Here is a 19,089-nt window from a genome sequence, read left to right as displayed (position 1 = left end):
ATTGATGATTGAAAATATATTTCGATTTCGGCAAAGTTTGCCGACGTTTCCTGTAATTGTAAGCAACAATTATCCCAGAATAAGTGGTAAAATGAGTTTTACCATTGAAGATAAAGCATTAATTATTAATAATTGATTAATTAATAATAGATTTTTCGAGAGGTAGGCAACCAATAAAACGACTGTGTATAGCAAGTGTACATATGTGTACGATTAAGCTAAGAGAGACGTTTCGATAAAACAAAAGATGAGGTAGCACTCTTGATTTGTTTTCTTGTTGATCAGGTTGTAATAAAATATTTCTGACATCCTAGTTGGCTGTGATTTCTGGATTTGCAAATGTTAATTTGACTTTTATGTTTTCGTTGTTTATCATTTTTAATAATGCAAATTACCACGTTCTGAGTGAGTTAAGCAGTTAAGTAGTTAAGCAGAAGAATCTTTTTCAAGACCACCTCGCCCTTTAGTTGCTGGAGTAAGAAGCAAACATTTTGGCACACCATAATTACAGGTGTCATTTTTCCACAGCACACTGCGATGTATACTCCGTACTCTGATAGATTGTACGTTTTTTGACAGAAGACAGACCCAGAGAGTAGTGTGGCGGGAATTAATCTGCAGGAATACAACGGTTTTCTACATAACGTGAAACAATTGAGATGGAGAGTTTAGTATTTTTCACTGCTTTATGTTTTGGAACTAGAATTTAAAAACGTACTATGGCGGACAATAAATTTAGGCCGGCAAATTTCTGACATTTCAAAAAAGTCAATGCAAGCGGCCATTTATTGTCATTATGACTGATGTGTCGTCAGTTTGTCAAACTGAAGGTTTTCAAGCTGTTTGGCGTTTCCTTCGCCTTTTTCGTAAATTACAGATCATGACGCACTAGCATAACTGATTTGTAGTAGCACTTCTCCCTGGTGCACGCTTCTTTTCCCAATTTTAATTTTGATTATCGCTGTCACGATGACAAAAATCGAAAATGGGGTTAGTTGAACATAATGCCAGCTTCACATTTTGATGTCAACTCAATGACAGGCCGGCCTAAATTTATTGTCCGCCATAGTACAATCTATCACCGTACGGAGTATAGAAATATTTTTTGTACTCATAGCCTTGAAAGCGACGCTTCCAACATCCAACGTTCACTCAGCAACGAGTGTTTCCCGATCGACTCGAATGTAAAAATTGCAAAAAACACTGGCCCTTTAAGGCATTCAAAAAAAAAAATCGATCTTGATAATAATAAAATTTAGTTGATAAAATACAACTTCCCTGGATTTTCCTCCATTTAAAAATTAGGGAAATATTTATAATCGTTGAAAATTGTTCCTACAAAATTCACAAATTATTGCAAAAGTTGAAATGTCAAGTGAAGCAATTGTTTCTAATAACCAAAGGTCACCGCCTACTTGGTTTTATGTTCGTTTATGTTTAATATATTAAAACAAAAAAATTTAATTTCATTTTCGTACAAAAAATATTGTACCAACCACTTGCGTGAATACATCTTCTGCTCATTCGCGCATTAATTAAAGGCACTCGCTCCTTCGTCGCTCGTGCTTTAAAAAAAGCGCTCATGCAGGAACATCGTCTTCCCGCACTTGGTTCGTAAATAACAATTGTGACGACCTAAAATAAAAGTGATAAATGATGAGAGTGTGCACAGATGGCGCTAGTGCGGAGAAGTGAGCGGGGTCAACAGTGTTTTACTTTACACTTTACAAGTGTGTGCGCATCATAGTTTTGTGACTTTCACATCATTTTACTCAACTTGATCGATGCATCGTTGCCCTTCGGTTGCTCAAAAGGACAAACATTAGTGTTTTCCGTTATGGAGTAATAAAAATAGCGACAACGTAATAAATTATTCATTCGGTGGTTAGTACCGACATGTTAATTCTTTCAAATTAAGTGTCATACTTACAAGCGAATTATGACATTCGATATGTCATCGTATCGTCAACAAGTATAAATGAGAGTATAGGACGAAAAGTGTCGTTTTTACTGTTGAACGCTGGTGTTACTCACACTAGAGGCAATGTCCTGCAGAGGTCCTTGTCGTAGATGTGGATCGTGGTGTTCTTGGTCATGTGGGGAGGAAATATGGACCCATCCGACCCCATCAGACTGTTACACTTGTCGGAGGTGTAATGGGTCAGATGAGACTGTCCGTTGAACTTGTCGATCAAGCCGTACCTGGTGATGTCCGTCGCCCCCGTGAACAACGTCACGGTGTCTTTCGACGTCCCGTTTTTCTGAAACTCTCCGTCAGTCTAGTCCCACCGTGTCAACTCACCTCGACTCACGTTGTACATCAACCCGAACTCCTCGTAGGGAAGTTTTTGTTCTTTGGGCACCACGTCCTTGGCCAGCTTGAGGAGCGGATCCTCGTAGCCCCAGAGGAGTTGCCCCACGGACACCTCGACGAAAGGCTTGATCTTCAGGATGTCCATGATGCTGGCCATCGCCAGCCTCAGGAATCTGGCCGCGTGCTTCGACTGAGAGGTGGCGCTCTGCAAGGTTACCGTTTCGAGTGATTTTCTTTTTTGTTCGGAGGCGATATTGCGGACTTTCTCTCCGCGCTACCGTTTTATGTAACGTGGTGGTCTAGGTACGCGCGACGAAAAAATCGAATAGTCGAGCGGGTGCTCTAGATTTTGCGGTCGGCCGAGTTCGACTCGTGGACGATGCCGTTTTGTTCTGTTTTAGAGCAAGAGAGTGAAACCGTACAGGTGGAAATGGGGCGCAAAATGTTCGTTCTAGACATACGGTACGGGGGGTTCGATAAAAATCATAAAATGGTTTGGAAGACAATCGCCCTGTATAAACCACTGCTGATGACATGAGCCCCAGGGCAGTAAGAGTTAAGAGTGTGCTTAGAGAGTGCACATGTGAAACTAGAAACATGAACGTATCTTCTTTCACCATTCGATGTAGCGGTTTTGTTTTGTACCTCATATAAATTTGTGATCCATGATGAAGTGCTTTACTGATGTTATTTGACTACTACACAGAAATTTCTGAATAAAATTGTATGAGGTATCGTGCGTTCATTTAAATTTCTCCTCAAAGTTCGCGTTGAAAAGTCGATTGTGAACTCACTATACGTAGGTGTTACGGATCACGGATCAACTGTTTAAATCTTACATTTTTACACGAGTGGTGCGATCACAATTGCCAACTTTGAGCATAAATTTAAATGAACACACGATATAAGCAAAACGAAAGTATTCTAATTAGTGCATACAATCTTTTCCAGACTGTTTTAAAACTGTGCGTCACGCATGACGTAGAAACAAACTGAGATTCTTAAAAATTTTGTTTCGCCGATAGTGACATTATCTTTTACGTCAAACATAATTAGTACAAGAAGAGTTAATACCGGTTTTGTGATGGTCAAAATGTAATAAATTTAGAGTAGGCCTTAGTAAAATTTTTAATTATACGTAGTTAGTGACCTTTTAAAAATATCATTTTAGTAAGTGTCTTTTTTTAAAACAATTTTCTTTTATTTATATTATATTATGTATGACATTTCATATGCGTGCATTTGATTTTTTTTATACCATTGCACATTACTTGATAATTTTCATAATTGCCCGCCTATGAACTGTCAAAGGAATGTCAACTCCACTCTATCCTACCTACAGAGTTGCCACATAAATAATAATAATAATAATAATAATAATAGCTTTTATTAACCCAAGAACAAAACTGTCCACAAAGGGTAACAAATAATAAATAATGTATATGTATATTCATAGGCATATACATAAATAACAATAAAAGAGAAAAGAAAAGGTAAAAAAAAACAACCTAGAAAATAATATAATAGAGAAAAATTAAATAAAGAAAAATTAAATAAATAAATCCCCAACATACCCAGCAAATACATCAAGCACATCTAATTCAACAAAGACAATGCTTCAGATATTCGACGACGGAATGTACCAGCATGATATTCAAATATATCAGCAAATAGCTGCAACTGGTTATACAACGTACACATAGCAATAATTGGTGAATTTTGATGGTAATTAGTGCTTGAAAGTTTTTTTTCGTACATACTTGCCATATCTATCCACAACCATTTTGAATCACCCAATATATCACAGATTGATATTTTTTACGATTAGAATTACAATAGAACGAAGTTTTAAATGTTCTGAGATTTTATCTGAAAGTATAAAGTTGAAACAAGAAAAAAAATTCAACACATAAAACATCGAAAGTTGGTGTTATGTATTTGTTTTTGTAATTTTTTTTTTCTCTTAACTTTGTAGACATAAAAAATGTGCAAACGATTTTCAAGAAAACCAAAGCGAAAAAATATACAGGGTGTTTTCGAAGTTGAGGCGTTCCTTGTAACACGACGTACTATACATTATTCTTGAGAATTTTAGCCTAAATCTTCTTAGGAAAATGTTTGTATTAACGGAGATAATTGATTGTATGTATTTATTGTTTTCTAAAATTTTGAGTCCGGTCCTGTCTATTTCTCCGCTGTACTCGATTAATACTGACGTGGTCCAGGACAGTGTCTTTCTGGAAATCGCTCTGCGTACCCTCTGGACGCCGCAGCTGCATTCTGATAACGTGATAACATTGTCCATATACATTAGCAACATATCTGTGAGCTCATTATTTTCGTAATGACAAAGCCATTCCGACTAATTAGGTGACAACTCTGACAGTATTTTTGATTAACGTCCATGCTCACTTGATTTTTTTTGTCAATTCTAATTTCTAACAAATCAGCGCAAATTTGAGTAGGACCGGTTTCAAAAATTTCAAAAAAATTAACTTATTGTATCTTCAGTGCCGTACACATTTTACTGAGGTGATTTTGGCTAAAACTCTTTAGAACAACGCATACTATCACATGTTAAAAGGAACGTTTCAAGTTCGAAAACACCCTGTATAAAAATATAAGATGCATTCACGTTGTTTTGGCATAATGGGAGGCCATGGAAATTTTGCATTTAATTTAAAGCTGTCTGTTGAAACAGGTTATGTTTTTCTAAGTTTGAGGTTATAAATAGCGTCAATGTCTAGTGCATTGTTATCAGTTTTACTAGTTTGCAATAGAAGAATACTCAGAAATCGCGGGAAATTCAGCAACATGTAATGTTCATTTTGATAGATCCGCAGGTCAGGCATTTTAGTGGACGGAAATCAAACAGTGTGTCCAATGTTAAAAAAATTAATCCTGGCCTCCCATTATGCCAAAACAACGTGAACGGTGTTTATGAGGCCTCAAAAAATACAGTATGTTTCAAAAAATGTAGGATCAAGAGCTGTGGTGAAAAACAAAAGCAGGACCATATCTACGGGACGGTGGCTCGGTCAAATGTTTGTAACCGTTCTCGTTTGTAATTCGTTCATGACATCTATCGTAATAATGACGTTTACGGATTATTCAAGTTAAGCCGTACGTTTTCAAATCTTTTCTTTTTTGCAGCCGCTCTTGATCGTACATTTTTTGAAACATATGACATTAGATTTTTATTTTGTTGTAAAAAATATGTAATATAATTTATATTTTCAGTAAATTTAGTCAATTATTATTGTTGTTATTGATGCGAATGTCCTGCAATGTTATTCTTATCTCATTTCATGCGAAAGTGCAGAAGATTTCAATATGTTTCACTTTTAGAAAACATGCACATCCATTTTTCTTTTCAAAATCGAATTTAAAACCTGCGTCTCACTTCCAGAACAAATTAAAACAACTACTACTAGAATAGTACATTCTACAACGAGCGCATAATGATGGCTATTACACGAGCCGTAGGCGAGTGGTGGAATTGTCGTCCGAGTATAATAATAGCCATTATACGCGAGTAGAAGACTATACATACGAGTACTTTCTCCACGATTATACCAAGAAAAAACAATTTTTGAAAATTGAATTTAATTTGATTTTTTTTATATTTGACAAATAAAATTGTGCCTCGTTTAGCGGTTGCTACGCGATGCGTGACTTATTATTTACAAATGCATTCGATTGACGATTTGCCCGTGATAGAATGAAAATACGAGGGATGTGATTGGCCGGCAACCGCGTGGATTTCAGTATATTCTATCACGGGGCGTGGAATTGATATCATTCTTTCAATGAATTTCCAACAAGAATGCATTCATTTTTTAATAGTCGTGGAGAAAGAATGAATTTATTTGAAATGCCACTATAATTGCTCAAAATTAAAAAAAAAAAAAAATAAAAATTATGGATTTGTGTCATTTCTCGCTGAACTGAAAACTCCACGTCCTTTAAATACACTAATGTCAATGTCTCAAACATGGCAACACTCTTCCATTCCACTACCCATTAGGTAAAGTTCAACACCGACACCCGTCCCCGACATGGCCCCGCCGTGCTCGCCGCCCCTGACAAAAAACAAGCTCGACCTAATTGACGCTAACTGCAACCATTATGAAACACGTCAATTGTTATGTATTTCACATACGCACACACCTAACACAACACCGCATTCTCTGACAAGTAGTAAATTCGTGTTTGTTTTATCACGAGCCAAGGTCGATATTGACGATTTATTGGAACAAAAATCGACGACGATTTGCAGATCTTGATCTGTGGAAGAATTGCTCGTCTGTCAAACCCGTTCTTCTGAATCCTTGACCGTCGATCGTGAGGAAAAAACCGAAACAAACCGCCTTCGATTAGACTCTGATCGCGGACAAAAAAAAACAGCAAATCGCGCCACGTGTCAAAAACGTTGCAATCATCGTGAGGACGGTCGAAGATAATTATCGACATAAAAAAAATTAAATGAAACAAGCGGTCGTTGTTGAATAAGGTTTGTGCGACGCTCGTTTGTTGTTAAACCATAGAAGGAATAATTTTGAAATGTAAACTAAAACTAGAATTCGTTGGCAAATTTGTTCAAGTGGTTGGCCATGACGAACAAAAGTCGATTCGTAGATTGATCCATTCGACTTCAACTGTCAATTAAAAAGTGGGTCACGTCTGTCAATGACAAATATCTTGATGGCGACTTTTGTGGTGGTGTAGTCATAAAACAGGGTTGCGTTAAGGTTGGTGGAACTGCACCACATGACAGATATGAATTGGAGGTTATGAATTGACCGTAGGGGTAAAAAAAAAAAACATGTTTTCGACTGATAAAACTGAAATGGGTTTTGAATCGTCGATAAATAAAAAATCTGACGATTTATGAGACTTATGTTAGTTTCAATTTTGAGACAACGTTGCACGAATCTTCATTACCGTAGAATTTTTTAAAATGCTGTTTTAGGAAAGATTTTTCGACAGATGCGATCTAGGTGATTTTATCGTAAAGTTTATAGTCGTACGAGTCTATCTACGAACTGACTTTCATTTTACTGTGCTCAAGTCGGCTTTCAAATTTTCATTCTCCGGAAGAAAAAAGACACAAAAGAGTTAATTTTTTTATTGACTGTTTATCATAAAAGTTTATATCATTTTATGAGTCATTTGACTGTTTCTCATCAACAAACATGAAACAGCTTTCAAAATGTCCATGTTTTTGCATACATGAGTACATAATCAGATATTTTTTTTACCGGCGATATTTTTTATACTTTTTATTTGTTGAATAGACATCGAAAACCTAGTCAATGTAATGGCAACACTTTTAAAACCTTGAAATAATTTTTGTCGTAATTTATTCAAATGTATGCTCTAAGGGTTGGCCTTCACTAGACTGTATTGTACCTACGCACCACGTACATGTCAGACGTGTTCACTCTATATATCGGGTATTCATTTAAATTTCTCCTCAAAGTTGGCGTTGAAGAGGCGATTGTGAACGCACCACTCATCAGTCTGTAAGTTCTTACTTTTACTTTACTGTAAAAACACAAACATCGCAAAAAGTGAGGTTAGATTTAAACAGCTGATCCGTGATCTGTAATCCATGGTGAGTTCACAATCGACTCTTTCAGGAGAAATTTAAATGAACACCCGATATAAACTACAAAGTCATAATTGTTTTCTGAATATTTTTCAACAGAATATAAAATCTTAAGTAAACAATTGTGATTTTTTACTGTTGCAATTATGAAAAGACCCAAAAATACATTCTTACAAAAAGTGTGCTCAATTACTTACGTAATTGTAAATGAAATAGAGTCCGCAAGGGATCTTTGAGGTACACAGCAATTATTTTTATAATAATCCTATTATAAGACCGAATTGTTGGATAATAATTTATTTTCTTGAATAAATGAAACTCCAGTGCTTCATTCACAAAGTCAACACATTCAAATCGAGAAGTACGTGGGAGGTCCCACGATTTACGTGACAACCAATTAGACTGGACACCACGTGACGTGTACTTTTCTTTTGAGCGTGCTCTACTGCTGCACAGCACATAGAAATTAGGAAATTTTGCACAATTTGTTAACGTTTCAGCAATTGTTCAATTCGTGGACCTTGAAGCGCAGATAAAATAATAAGATCTTGTAGAATTTGCTTCACATTTTGGCAATTTAAAACCGTGCACACATTCCACCTCTTACTGACCCCATTTCGTGCGGCAATTACACCAACAATTTCTCTACTATCACCTACCAGCATGGGTATGTTGGGCACCACGACCACGTCATCCTCGAATCCCGCCGACAAGGACTCGTCGAAGGTGTATATCTTTTCCTGATTGAAGGACACCGTCCCGTTGTCATGAAACCTGATGTTTTTCTTCTCCCATTTCTCCCTGCGGAAAAAACGAATTAGCGACCTCCACTTTGGGGTCGACGGAGCCGGCAGGGGAAGCCGTCGCTGTGTAGCGCGTCCCGTTGAGGCTCCACCACTTTCTCCGCACTCTCGTCTTACGTAAGACGTGCGTGCAAACTCTTTTCCCGTGGGGGAGTGCACGACTTTCACTCACACGTAGACGTAGGGCCCCAGCTCGTCGACGACGGGCTTGGAGCCGTTGTTGAGGAACTCGTCGGCGTTGGTCACGTTGTACACGTAGACCTTTATCATGGGGACGACGGGGGGCTTCGCCCACCATCCGAACGACTGCGAGCCGTTCCTCAGCGTCACTTCCTGCGGAACAAACAAGATGACGTGGAGGAAAATCCGAGGACGCGAGACTCACATGGTCGATGACCAGGTTGACCCAGCTCATGAAGAAGATGATGACGATGACGCCGAAGAGGATTATGCCGACGGAGGCGGCCACCACGAACCCTGCAACAAGAAGATACCGTGTTAAATCTACACGATGATGTCGAAAGAGACGGCATGGGGGAGGTCTACCCCTAACGCTTCCACCTGTACTCCCCCTTCATCCGTGAGACCTCCCCCTCCGTTGTGGTGCCCGTGGGGAGGTCGCCACTTACGTCGCAGCTCTGGTCGAATTAAATAAACGGGCGCGACTCGTTCGACCTCATAAAAATTTATTTTATGGTAAAAATAAAACAAATCCACTCGGATATAACAAATAAACCTGTTTTGAAAGGTGACCTCGCGTAATATCTCACCTCTTGAGCGAGTTTCGTGGATGGTCAACAAATGACGAAACGTGGAGGGACAAAAAACAAAGACGAGTTGGTACCCTTGGAGTTTGCCCCTTCGAATCGCGGTCGCGGTGGAAAAAAAGCGCACGATTGACGTGTTGCCTCCCCTCTGACGTCATTTTCATTGGAGAAGTTGTTTGGATGTCAAGGAAAAATCGACCGAAGAGCTCGAACGAGGCCCAGAAGAAAAGCGAAAACGACAAACGTTGGCAGTTTCCGTTATTTGGAATCGAAATAGACTGGCGACGTTGCGGAGGCGGCAGAAACCGTTAACTCCACGAAGCTCAAACATCTCGCCACGTTCAATTGTTTGCAAAAGGAGAGTTCTCGTTTGAAGAGTCGGGAGGGGCCATCCGTGGATTTTTCCCCCCCTGGGTTTTTGCCATGTGACAAATATGGCGTTTGAGGGAAAGTGATGGAGCGAGTTGGTGTACGATTTAAAATTTCACGTTTATACTTTAATTAATTAAAAAAATTGTTTTGTCCTCACAACAAAATGGAAATTGTGGTAATTAGTGAATTGATTATCGTTAATTGTAGTTTAAATTTAATTTAAAACGGCCTCAGGGGGCTGAATTCGCTTTATCACTACCACATTTAGTTGTTTACTCTAAAAATTTGGAAAAAAAAAACAAATAAAATCGGTCGCCCACTCTGCTTTTTTAGTTTTAAATTATAATAACAAAACACTTGTCGACCACCTCAACTCTAAAATTTCAACCGCCGTAGTCTAAGAATAGTTTTTATAATTTTGAAAATATGAACATTTTTGAAAAAACTACTCATTCAGTTTAACTTTAAACTCTTTAACTCTTTTCAGTTTTATTATTATCATCCATCCTACAATCCTCGAAGTGTAACCGACTAAAAGTATAATCCAAAATGTACAAATTTTTGACGCTGTTTTCAATTTTTTGTTAATTTTTGAAAGAACAACAAACATCTAGGCAGGCAGCAATGTCACGTGGTGCACAATAGCAATTCATTTAAATGCAACATCTTCCGTATTTTTAGAAAATTGGTAAATTTTGAGTGAAACGAACGATTTTTGAGAAATTTTGACGATGTTTTAATCCTACCAAGACATTTAATCGAACATTTCTTCTTCATTCTTCTAAACCATCATCAATCAAGTACTTTTCGTGCTCAAACAAAAGTGAAAACACTAAACTGTCTACTTTGTTTATAAATTTGCATAAGACATAATTATATGCTAGGGAATTCAACTGCAATGGATAACATATGCAGTCGCCTAGTTTCGAAACTGAATTACAAAATTTACACGAGATCCAGCAGGCAGTAAGAAACTTCACAGCGTGAAATCCCAAAACAATTGAATGCTACAAAATTACAGGCGATTGTTTACTTATGAAATGATTCTCATTTAGCGCGTATTCAATTGTTTTTACATCATTTAACAGCGCTTTTCTTAAACGTTGGGAAACGAATGCAGTGCAAGAACGTCCCACAAAGAACGAAAAAGCGATTAACGAAGTGCACAGAATTATTGGTATCGTGAGCAGCGCGTGCATCTCATTTGGCAACCGCAATTGTTAAATGAAAGTCGAAATTGACGATGGATCGGTAACGTTGAAGATACCATAGGGATTCCCCTCCACCGCCATTGCTGAAATGGCGCTCGAGGGGAAACAAAGAACGGTGAAACTCGTTACGTTGTCGTAAGAAGATGCAACAAAGCATCGATTGAACGAAATGGCGCCGAAGGGGAAGCAATAAAATTGCGCAATGCCTCTCGAGATCGGCTCAGCAGGAAGTAATTTAGAAGGAAAATTTGCACAAGAGATTTGTTATGAGCGCACTTTGTCGGGTTCAGGATGAAGAAGCTGTCGCTGGGCTGTCGAATCTTCCCCTCCACTTTCGTGTTGATAACGGCGCCGGAGGGTAAGCGCCTTCCGGGTGCACGAAGCCCGTACCGAACTCGCTGACATTGACGATTCTTCCGGTGAAGTTTTCTCGAGTGGCCGCTCACAATTGCTAATGAGCACGGTCCGCTCGCACAATGCACTAGATTTTCCCCGATTTCGCACGGTCCGCTTTCACATCGCGGCGCCCAACTCGGAGCCTTCGGATGCATCGCCGCACGCTCGATTTCCAGGTCGCCGTCGGTTTCGTCACCGCTTACCTAAGCGCGTTCCTCGACGGACGCGCGCGCCGCTTGCGACATCCCGTGGGAACCGGAGTGGCGCCCAACGCGGGGCGGACGAGACCGGCCATACTTACACCACTTTCTCAGGAAGGCGCTGCTCAGTTTGGCGCAGAGTTTCTCTCTTCCTTTCATTTTTGCCGTTTGCGTGGTACTTAGCGATCTGTTGTTCTGAACTCGCACTGTCACTGTGTCGATCCTCGTCGCGCGGACCCTGCTACTTCATTATCGTCCCGTCGAGATCCCGGTCGGCCCTGGACAGGTTGGCACAAAAAATAGCAACGCACTCGGGAGTGGGGAGGAGAGGGGAGCGGGTCCGTCTGCTGTTGCGTCAGGACGTCGGAACCAGTTCCGCGGGGAAAGCGAACCGGTCCCGGGGGCGGACGCCGTCCCCGACCGCGATCGGCGCCGCACTGACCGGCGGAGGCGGCACCCGCGGCGCGCGGTCGGGGGACTCGGCGTCGACCGGGAACAGCAGACGGCGGCGGCGCCCCTGCCTACCGTGTTTTCCGCTTGGGGGCGCAAGATGGCGAGGTGAGAGAGACGGACCAGCGCCCGCACACCGACGAAGAAGCGAACCAACTGAGAGGCTAACGGCACGTCACACCTGATCAAGTCTTCGGGCGCGCCGACGGAGGCGGGGGGCCCCCACTCCGACACTCTGCGCTCGGGCAGGATTTTCAAAAGTGAATTTTTTCCGTTTCTCGACCTGGCCGACGGATTTTCGTGGCCCGCGATGGGGACGGTTTCATAATTGCCGGCCCCAAAAGTTTCTCTCTCTGCGAGTGAAAGTGGTGGCTGACGGACGTCGCTGATAACGTTTCACATTCCTGGGCATGTGCGCGGGGGGCGGCGCTCGCGCGTTCGCGACCTGCTCGCCCGTTCGGCTCTCTGGACAAACGCGCGGCGGCGGTGGCGGCGAAATCTCACCCTGTCAGACCAAGATATCCGAGAGCTGTTTGCAATCTAGAAACTTAGAAGGTGTCGTAAAAGTACCGCAAAGGCAAGGGTTAAGTGAAGTGCTAACTTAGGAAGTATCCCGGATTTCTCCGGGGTGAAGTATCACTCAATTTCATATAAATGGGCATCTAGGCAAGCCATAAAAATCGAATTTTCTGTTGGTATGAAAGTTACTTTGACTTTCAAAGTTGCTTGCCCTGCGCGAACCTTGATTATAATTTTTTAGTTTTGTTGTCCGTTTCGGCATTGTTGATTTCAAAAGCAGTGTTAGGTTTTTTTTTGATTAAATTAAAGTAATTCACGAATTCTTATTTGCTTTTGTCTTTGTATTTTCACCAAGTAAAGATTTATTGGAGATAACCTATAATGGATCTGTCATAAATGTGACTTTTGTAATGTAACTAAATTTAAGGTGCTTTTACACAAGCACAGCTCACTTGATGAACATTTACCTTCCAACTAAGTTTCACCCGACAAAGTATCTTTCTATTTAATAGAGTCGCGATTATTATTATTATTTAAAAATATATTAGTACCATCATCATTATTATTATTATATTATTGTTCCATCTATATTATGAATGTCATAAAAAAGGGGTCACGGCATCGAGGCCGGATTTGTTTTGCCATATGCCCACTTCATACACGACAATCACGTCGGAGTTTGTTTATACGAATCACGTAACGAAGATACAACGAAACGCGGTCACCCATCCACACATCGACTGCGTTCGACGCTGCTTAACTTCATTGTCATCACCAGCGTCATTACCATCACAAATGTAACTGTTGAAATTGATTTTATGTGATCCAAATTGTTCGTGAAACATAAAACAAATCAAATAAGTCAATCACGAATGCCGAGTAATTATTTACCAGAACGGTGTTGCGCAAAGTCCGGTTTGTTTTGATCATACCAGGTTTCTGATTATGTAATGCGACTTGCACGAAAGAGAAGCAGATGAAGTGAAATAAGGATAAAGAAAAACTCGAATGGTAGTGACTTGTTTAAAATATGTCAAAAAAAGATTGATGTGACAATGAGATGAATCTTTTTTTGCGTTGAAGAATCGATAACAGACAAATAATTATTCGCGACTTTGTGTGAGTTTGCAAATTGGCCTTAGATTTGACCTTCCACTGGGTGCACCGTGCGCGCCCAAAAACCTGTCATTATTTTAAATGTATGCAAATGGTTGCATTGTAGACCTCGAGACGAGAAGGCAGACGTGTAGGTGAGGTCAGAATGAAATCAAATGACCCCTATGTATATTCTGTGACAGGTGATAATGAAAAAAAGAGAGCGATATTTGAGATTACTTGTCTTTCAGCATGAGCAACACTGTGCTAATTAAGTTAATGACGATAACCTCCAACCGTGATGAGTCGCACCCGAACATGGAAGAACTCTTAACGTATCAGATGCATCTGTAAGCATTTTACTGACTGTCGATTGGAATATGGAAAGAGTGCGGAATTTGAATTGATTAAAAATATCGGATGGGTCTCGACACCGCCTACGTATGAAGAAATGAAGATGTGTTTTAATCTAGTGACTAGTGCCATCATTTAAATGTCAGTGTCAAAAAAGCATTAATTACACATTTGGATTTTGGCGTAACACAAAAGTGATGGCTAATTTTTTTTGCCGGCCATTGTACGATGGCAGCCAGTGAGCGCCCATCTTAACCGCGTCTAGTCGAATTTCGAAGTTTTTCAATATTACTTTGCGAAATGGTGACCGATTTGTTGCACGTGAAAGTAGCAAATTCGTCTATAATTTTGCTAATTGGTGGTGCGTACGATGCGACCAAGTGGACGGCCGCCTTTAATAAGAGTTTGCAGAAGAGTTCAGTAATTATTTCTGGACTGATTGTCGCTGTTCTTGTACGTCTGCGGCTTGTCGGATAATAAAAAAATTGGAATTGCTGTTGCTAAATGCCAATGTTGTACACCAGACAAAACAATAATTTGGTGGAAGGTGTTAAAAATAATGTTGTGTTGGAAATACATGAAGTAAAATAATTTTTAAATAAAAAGTAAAAAATCACCAGATCGTGTAGGATTAAAGATAAACTGCAAGTTGCCAATGCATCTCAAAATCAACACCGCCATAAATTTAAGCAAGACCTAAAAACCTTCTTAAACACTAATTGTTTTTATTCACTGCGTGTGAATTTTAATTAATCCATTTAGCTTGTAAGTTTTACACAAAATAATTATTGTTGTGATTCTGACATGTTCCGTACAAATGATGTCAAAGGAGGAATAAATGAATTTGAAATGAGCGGCTCGAAGGACGAAGAAAAGGATTTTTTTTTCGAGTACATCGAAGCATTTCGGTATTGTTTCACCAAACGTGTTAGTGTTTCAGCTGATCACGTTGAGAAATTAAATTCCTCAAGTTTTCCTAGTCTTTTGGTTCGAATGGTATCTATGCAAATTTGAGGATTAAAAAATTCCATCTTCTTTCTCGCAGATATTTTTTTCCTTTTCTGAAAGTAAGTTTGGTCTAAGTGCTTGCTTTTTCTGTATTCGTGGAAATTAGAAAAAACAATAAAGCAAAAGTGTTATCTTAACGTCAATGGCAAAGACAGTAACGATAGAGAAGTGTCAAAGTTTAAAAAAATAATAACAAAATATAAATATGTATTTGTTTGTGGTCTTTACAGCATTTCTCCGCATCACGACGAGCTGCTTGGAAAATTCAGTTTTTTAATTCGTCCTTGGATGACTTCTATCCCCACAGAATGCATTGTTTTCTACATTTTCCCAGACTAGATTTATGTCCGCCTACTCAGCTTGAGAATATTTTAATGGAAATAAAGAAGAAAAAAACAAAAATCATAAACAACAGAAATAATATATGTGCATTAATCACAAGGAAGGAATAAAAAGAAAGACGAATCGTCTCGAGCGTAACTTTTGAGTCCTTACAGTTTGGAAACTAAAAGAGATGAATGACAATTTCTCTTGTGATACGCTAGAATCAGTTGATAGCGTGGCGTTGAGTAGTTCCGCAAATTTGAGACAGCCTGTATATCCAATTACATGTTAATTTTATGGTTTAGATTTTAAAAATATCTAAAAATTCAAAGAAAAATCGACACTCTATTTAATTTGTCTTGTTAAATTTACTCGAGAAGCAAAAATAAACAAATAAAAAAGAAAATACATATTAAATAAATATTATTAAGATGGTTGTTGAGTTTTCTGAATTGCCATTCACTATTTGGTTTAGAGAAAAAATCAAGACCTTGGAAAAAATATAACAGTCTTGAGAAATTGTTTGTAACCATTTGTCTATTTAAAAAGTCAAGAAGTAACAGAGCGAAGAAACTGGAAGGGATTCTATTGAATAGAATAGAAAAAAATCATTTATAATCTGAATCTTATTTTTCGTTCTGTTGTAAATTTAATAGTTACGTTTTTTTGGGAAAAAAGATACTTTGAATGTGCAAAAATCTAAAGGATATTATACCTATTCAATACATATTTACTGTAAAATTCTTTATAAAAATCTTTAACAATCTTCATCTGTTATTTATAAACAACAAGTTATAACAAAAAAAAACCAGTGTGTCATCATTTAGAGAACAAAAAAAATTACAACAAAAAATATATAATAAATTTGCTATAAATAGTAGACGTATACGCTAAATATTGTAGTATTTCAGTTAAGTAAAAACTAGAAATTAAAATTCTACAGGTGTCCCAGCCAAGACTTTCGAGCCTAATACCTCGGTTATTTGTCAACAGATTTTTATGAAATTTAAAATGCAGATATTTTATACGGTGAAGAGTAAAATCCCATTAATACAATAACCTAAGTCTTAAAAACGTAATTTTTACATGCCTTTTTAAAATGTTGAATCACTTAAGATTTATATCAAAAAATTGATCGTCAATGAAAAATACTGTAAGAAGAAACTCGTCCTTGACAGACGTCTGGTTTGCAAGAAAAAAGAAAAAAAACTGTGTAAAACGTGGCTGCAGATGCCAAAACGTAGACGCGTATGAAACAAATGCGCACTATCGCCAAATTTTTGTCACCCCTCTTCGCACAAACGCAGGTGACATATTTGACGTTTATCTTTCTAACCTTACAAACATTTACAAAGTTAAAGACAACATTTGGACGTAATTTATTATACTGGATGCTTTAATTCTTCTACAAAGGACTAAAACAGGATCGAGATATTTTAACAAGGTAATTTGGTTCACGTACGCTTCCTGTGTCTTCGAATAAATTGACGACTCTCTGGACCTTAAATTTTGTAAAGCCTACATTTGGATAGTGTTCCACGAGAAAACGAACTGTGTCATTGAAGTTCTTACGACACTCTCCGTAGGCAAAAATGGTTTCCTTTTTCAACAATATTAAAATTTGTGCCATTGTAGTCTATTTTTAGAGTATTTTCAATAAATTTACACAATTTGACTTTTCTAATAAAGCGCGTCCAATTTTGACAGCCTTTAAAGGGTGTAAAGAATGTTGCTTGGCAATTAATCATCAATTGTTTCAAAAGGTAACTGCTCAAATACCTTCAAATTTTACATTAAATTTTTAACGACAAAATCTAATCTTTTCGTTGAATCAAACGAGCGATTTAGTAAATTTTTTGTGTAGACACATATTTTTTAATGTTTAACAATCTAATAATAGTTGCGTTTAATTTTCAATAAAAGGAACGTGTGTTAAAATTACATTTTTTAACATGAAGTAATTTTATTATTACTAATTGAACCTTCACCGTCTAAAATATCTGTATGTATTTTAAATTTCATAAAAATCCGTTGACAAATAACCGAGATATTAGGCTCGAAAATCTTGCCTGGGACACCTGTATATTGTTCGGTGGCAAAAATCGAAAAAGATTGGAAATTGCTACTAACTGACATCAAAAATTTTCTTAATGGTATCTAGGCAGTAGGTACAATCGCGGCCATTCAAAAGTGAACGTTTTTTTTAATAGTTTGATTTTTACTTTAAATCATAGGCGTCCTAAAATGTCACAGTCTGATACTAGCGTTAAAAAAATTATTGAAGATATTTTTTTTTATTTTACTACATCTCACTCCGATTCAGACAGCTAGGGCTATTGCAAAGCTAGAAGAAAATTGGTCGTTGGCTGCTGTGGCGAGAGAATTACATTGCAGTAAGACTTATAAAGAGGCGTTGGTAAGAAAACAGGCTACACGAACGCCAACGAATACAGCCTAATTTAATCTAATGAAAAGTGCGGAAATTTTTGGATGGCCGCGATTGTACGTCAGCTTTTTCGAAATGTTTACACAACATTTAGATTTTTTTAAATCGATCTGAAAATCAATCGAAACTTGAGTATCAAGTGGTCCACTTCCGATGGACTTGCACGTCCAAACTGTGATAACTTCTCATAGATTTTTTTCTAGAAATTTTTGTATTTTGCATTTTGTTTTCGATAGGGAGAGCAATTGAAATCCGAAAATGCAATTTTCAAAACTTTAACAATTCTCATGAATTGTTTAAACAATTGTCTCAGTATTTCCTCCGGTATAAGCGTATAATATAATTGTAAGAACCAATCATATTTTTATTTTGTACTCTTAGAATTGATGCAAACAAAATTTTAATTTGGTTGCACTGTTGGAAACGCAAATCTCACGCATCTTGCTCTTTGACCCGGGAAACAAAAAAAAATCACGAACCCATAAACGTTGTCTTTAATAAAACATCAATTAAATTCTGATGTTTTACCACCGACAATTATCTTGATGATGGATTTTTTAAAATACATAACATATTGCAAAAATATTTGCATGAATTTAACGTTCAACAATTTCGAAAGACGAGTCTCGACCTCCAGTGGTCACGTCTCGTATCTCCACCCTTCAAAATGCGACCGGATGCTGCACAATCGCTCGTCTGAACATGTCGTTGCTGCAGTAACACCATAAAACACTTGTCGCGTGCTAACACGTCATCGGGAGCATGTTACGCTCGCGAACTAGCTACACGCAAGCACGATGTCGGATCGACGAAATTAATTGTGTCGCAACTGGAGAGGACGTGCTTTTGTGTCCCCTGCCGCCAGTCGCCGCTGCCACAACCGTCAACCTCTCGCGAAGAAAGCGTTTCGGCGCGCGATCTCGCATCGAAATCTCCCGAATTTTCACCGAAACTCGCCTCGTTAGCATAATTGGCGCTTCGTCGACACGCGGAAGCGGCCGCCACCATCAATATTAATCGTCCTGACGCGCGCATCACGCCACTCTTGCATTGTCCCAACCGTTTCCGACCCGACGACTCGTTCCTCGCAAGTCGCGTCGATCGCGCTGTTTTGCTCCGATTTGCGCAAAAATCGGGTCCACTCCGCCGGACTTGTTGTTTTCTTCGACCCGCGACCGTCACAGTCAAGGTCTAGGCGACGGCGTTTTTTCCTTTTCCG

The 19,089-nt window shown here is 38.7% G+C and overlaps 1 protein-coding gene across 2 annotated transcripts in view; it reads right to left on the bottom strand.

The window, feature by feature from the left end:
- emp (epithelial membrane protein) overlaps positions 1-19,089 on the bottom strand; it is a 35,831-nt gene that overhangs the window by 4,348 nt on the left and 12,394 nt on the right. Inside the window, exons 1-7 of one of the 2 annotated variants that reach the window (XM_069046219.1) lie at positions 12,200-12,358; positions 11,776-11,952; positions 9,114-9,205; positions 8,901-9,061; positions 8,585-8,726; positions 2,313-2,519; positions 2,035-2,261 (exon numbers count right to left, since the gene is read on the bottom strand). In XM_069046219.1, coding sequence (XP_068902320.1) covers positions 2,035-2,261; positions 2,313-2,519; positions 8,585-8,726; positions 8,901-9,061; positions 9,114-9,205; positions 11,776-11,833 — 887 coding nt within the window. In that variant the 5' untranslated portion in view covers positions 11,834-11,952; positions 12,200-12,358. Of the gene's footprint in view, positions 1-2,034; positions 2,262-2,312; positions 2,520-8,584; positions 8,727-8,900; positions 9,062-9,113; positions 9,206-11,775; positions 11,953-12,199; positions 12,359-19,089 lie in introns of those variants that run through there. The other variant, XM_069046220.1, reaches the window with a different exon arrangement.

This window comes from Tenebrio molitor, chromosome 4 (genome assembly GCF_963966145.1).
Source record: "Tenebrio molitor chromosome 4, icTenMoli1.1, whole genome shotgun sequence".
NCBI classification, from domain to species: Eukaryota; Metazoa; Arthropoda; class Insecta; order Coleoptera; family Tenebrionidae; genus Tenebrio; species Tenebrio molitor.
The sequence above is the reverse complement of the archived record's forward strand: the minus strand, read 5'-3'. Positions and strand labels throughout refer to the sequence as shown.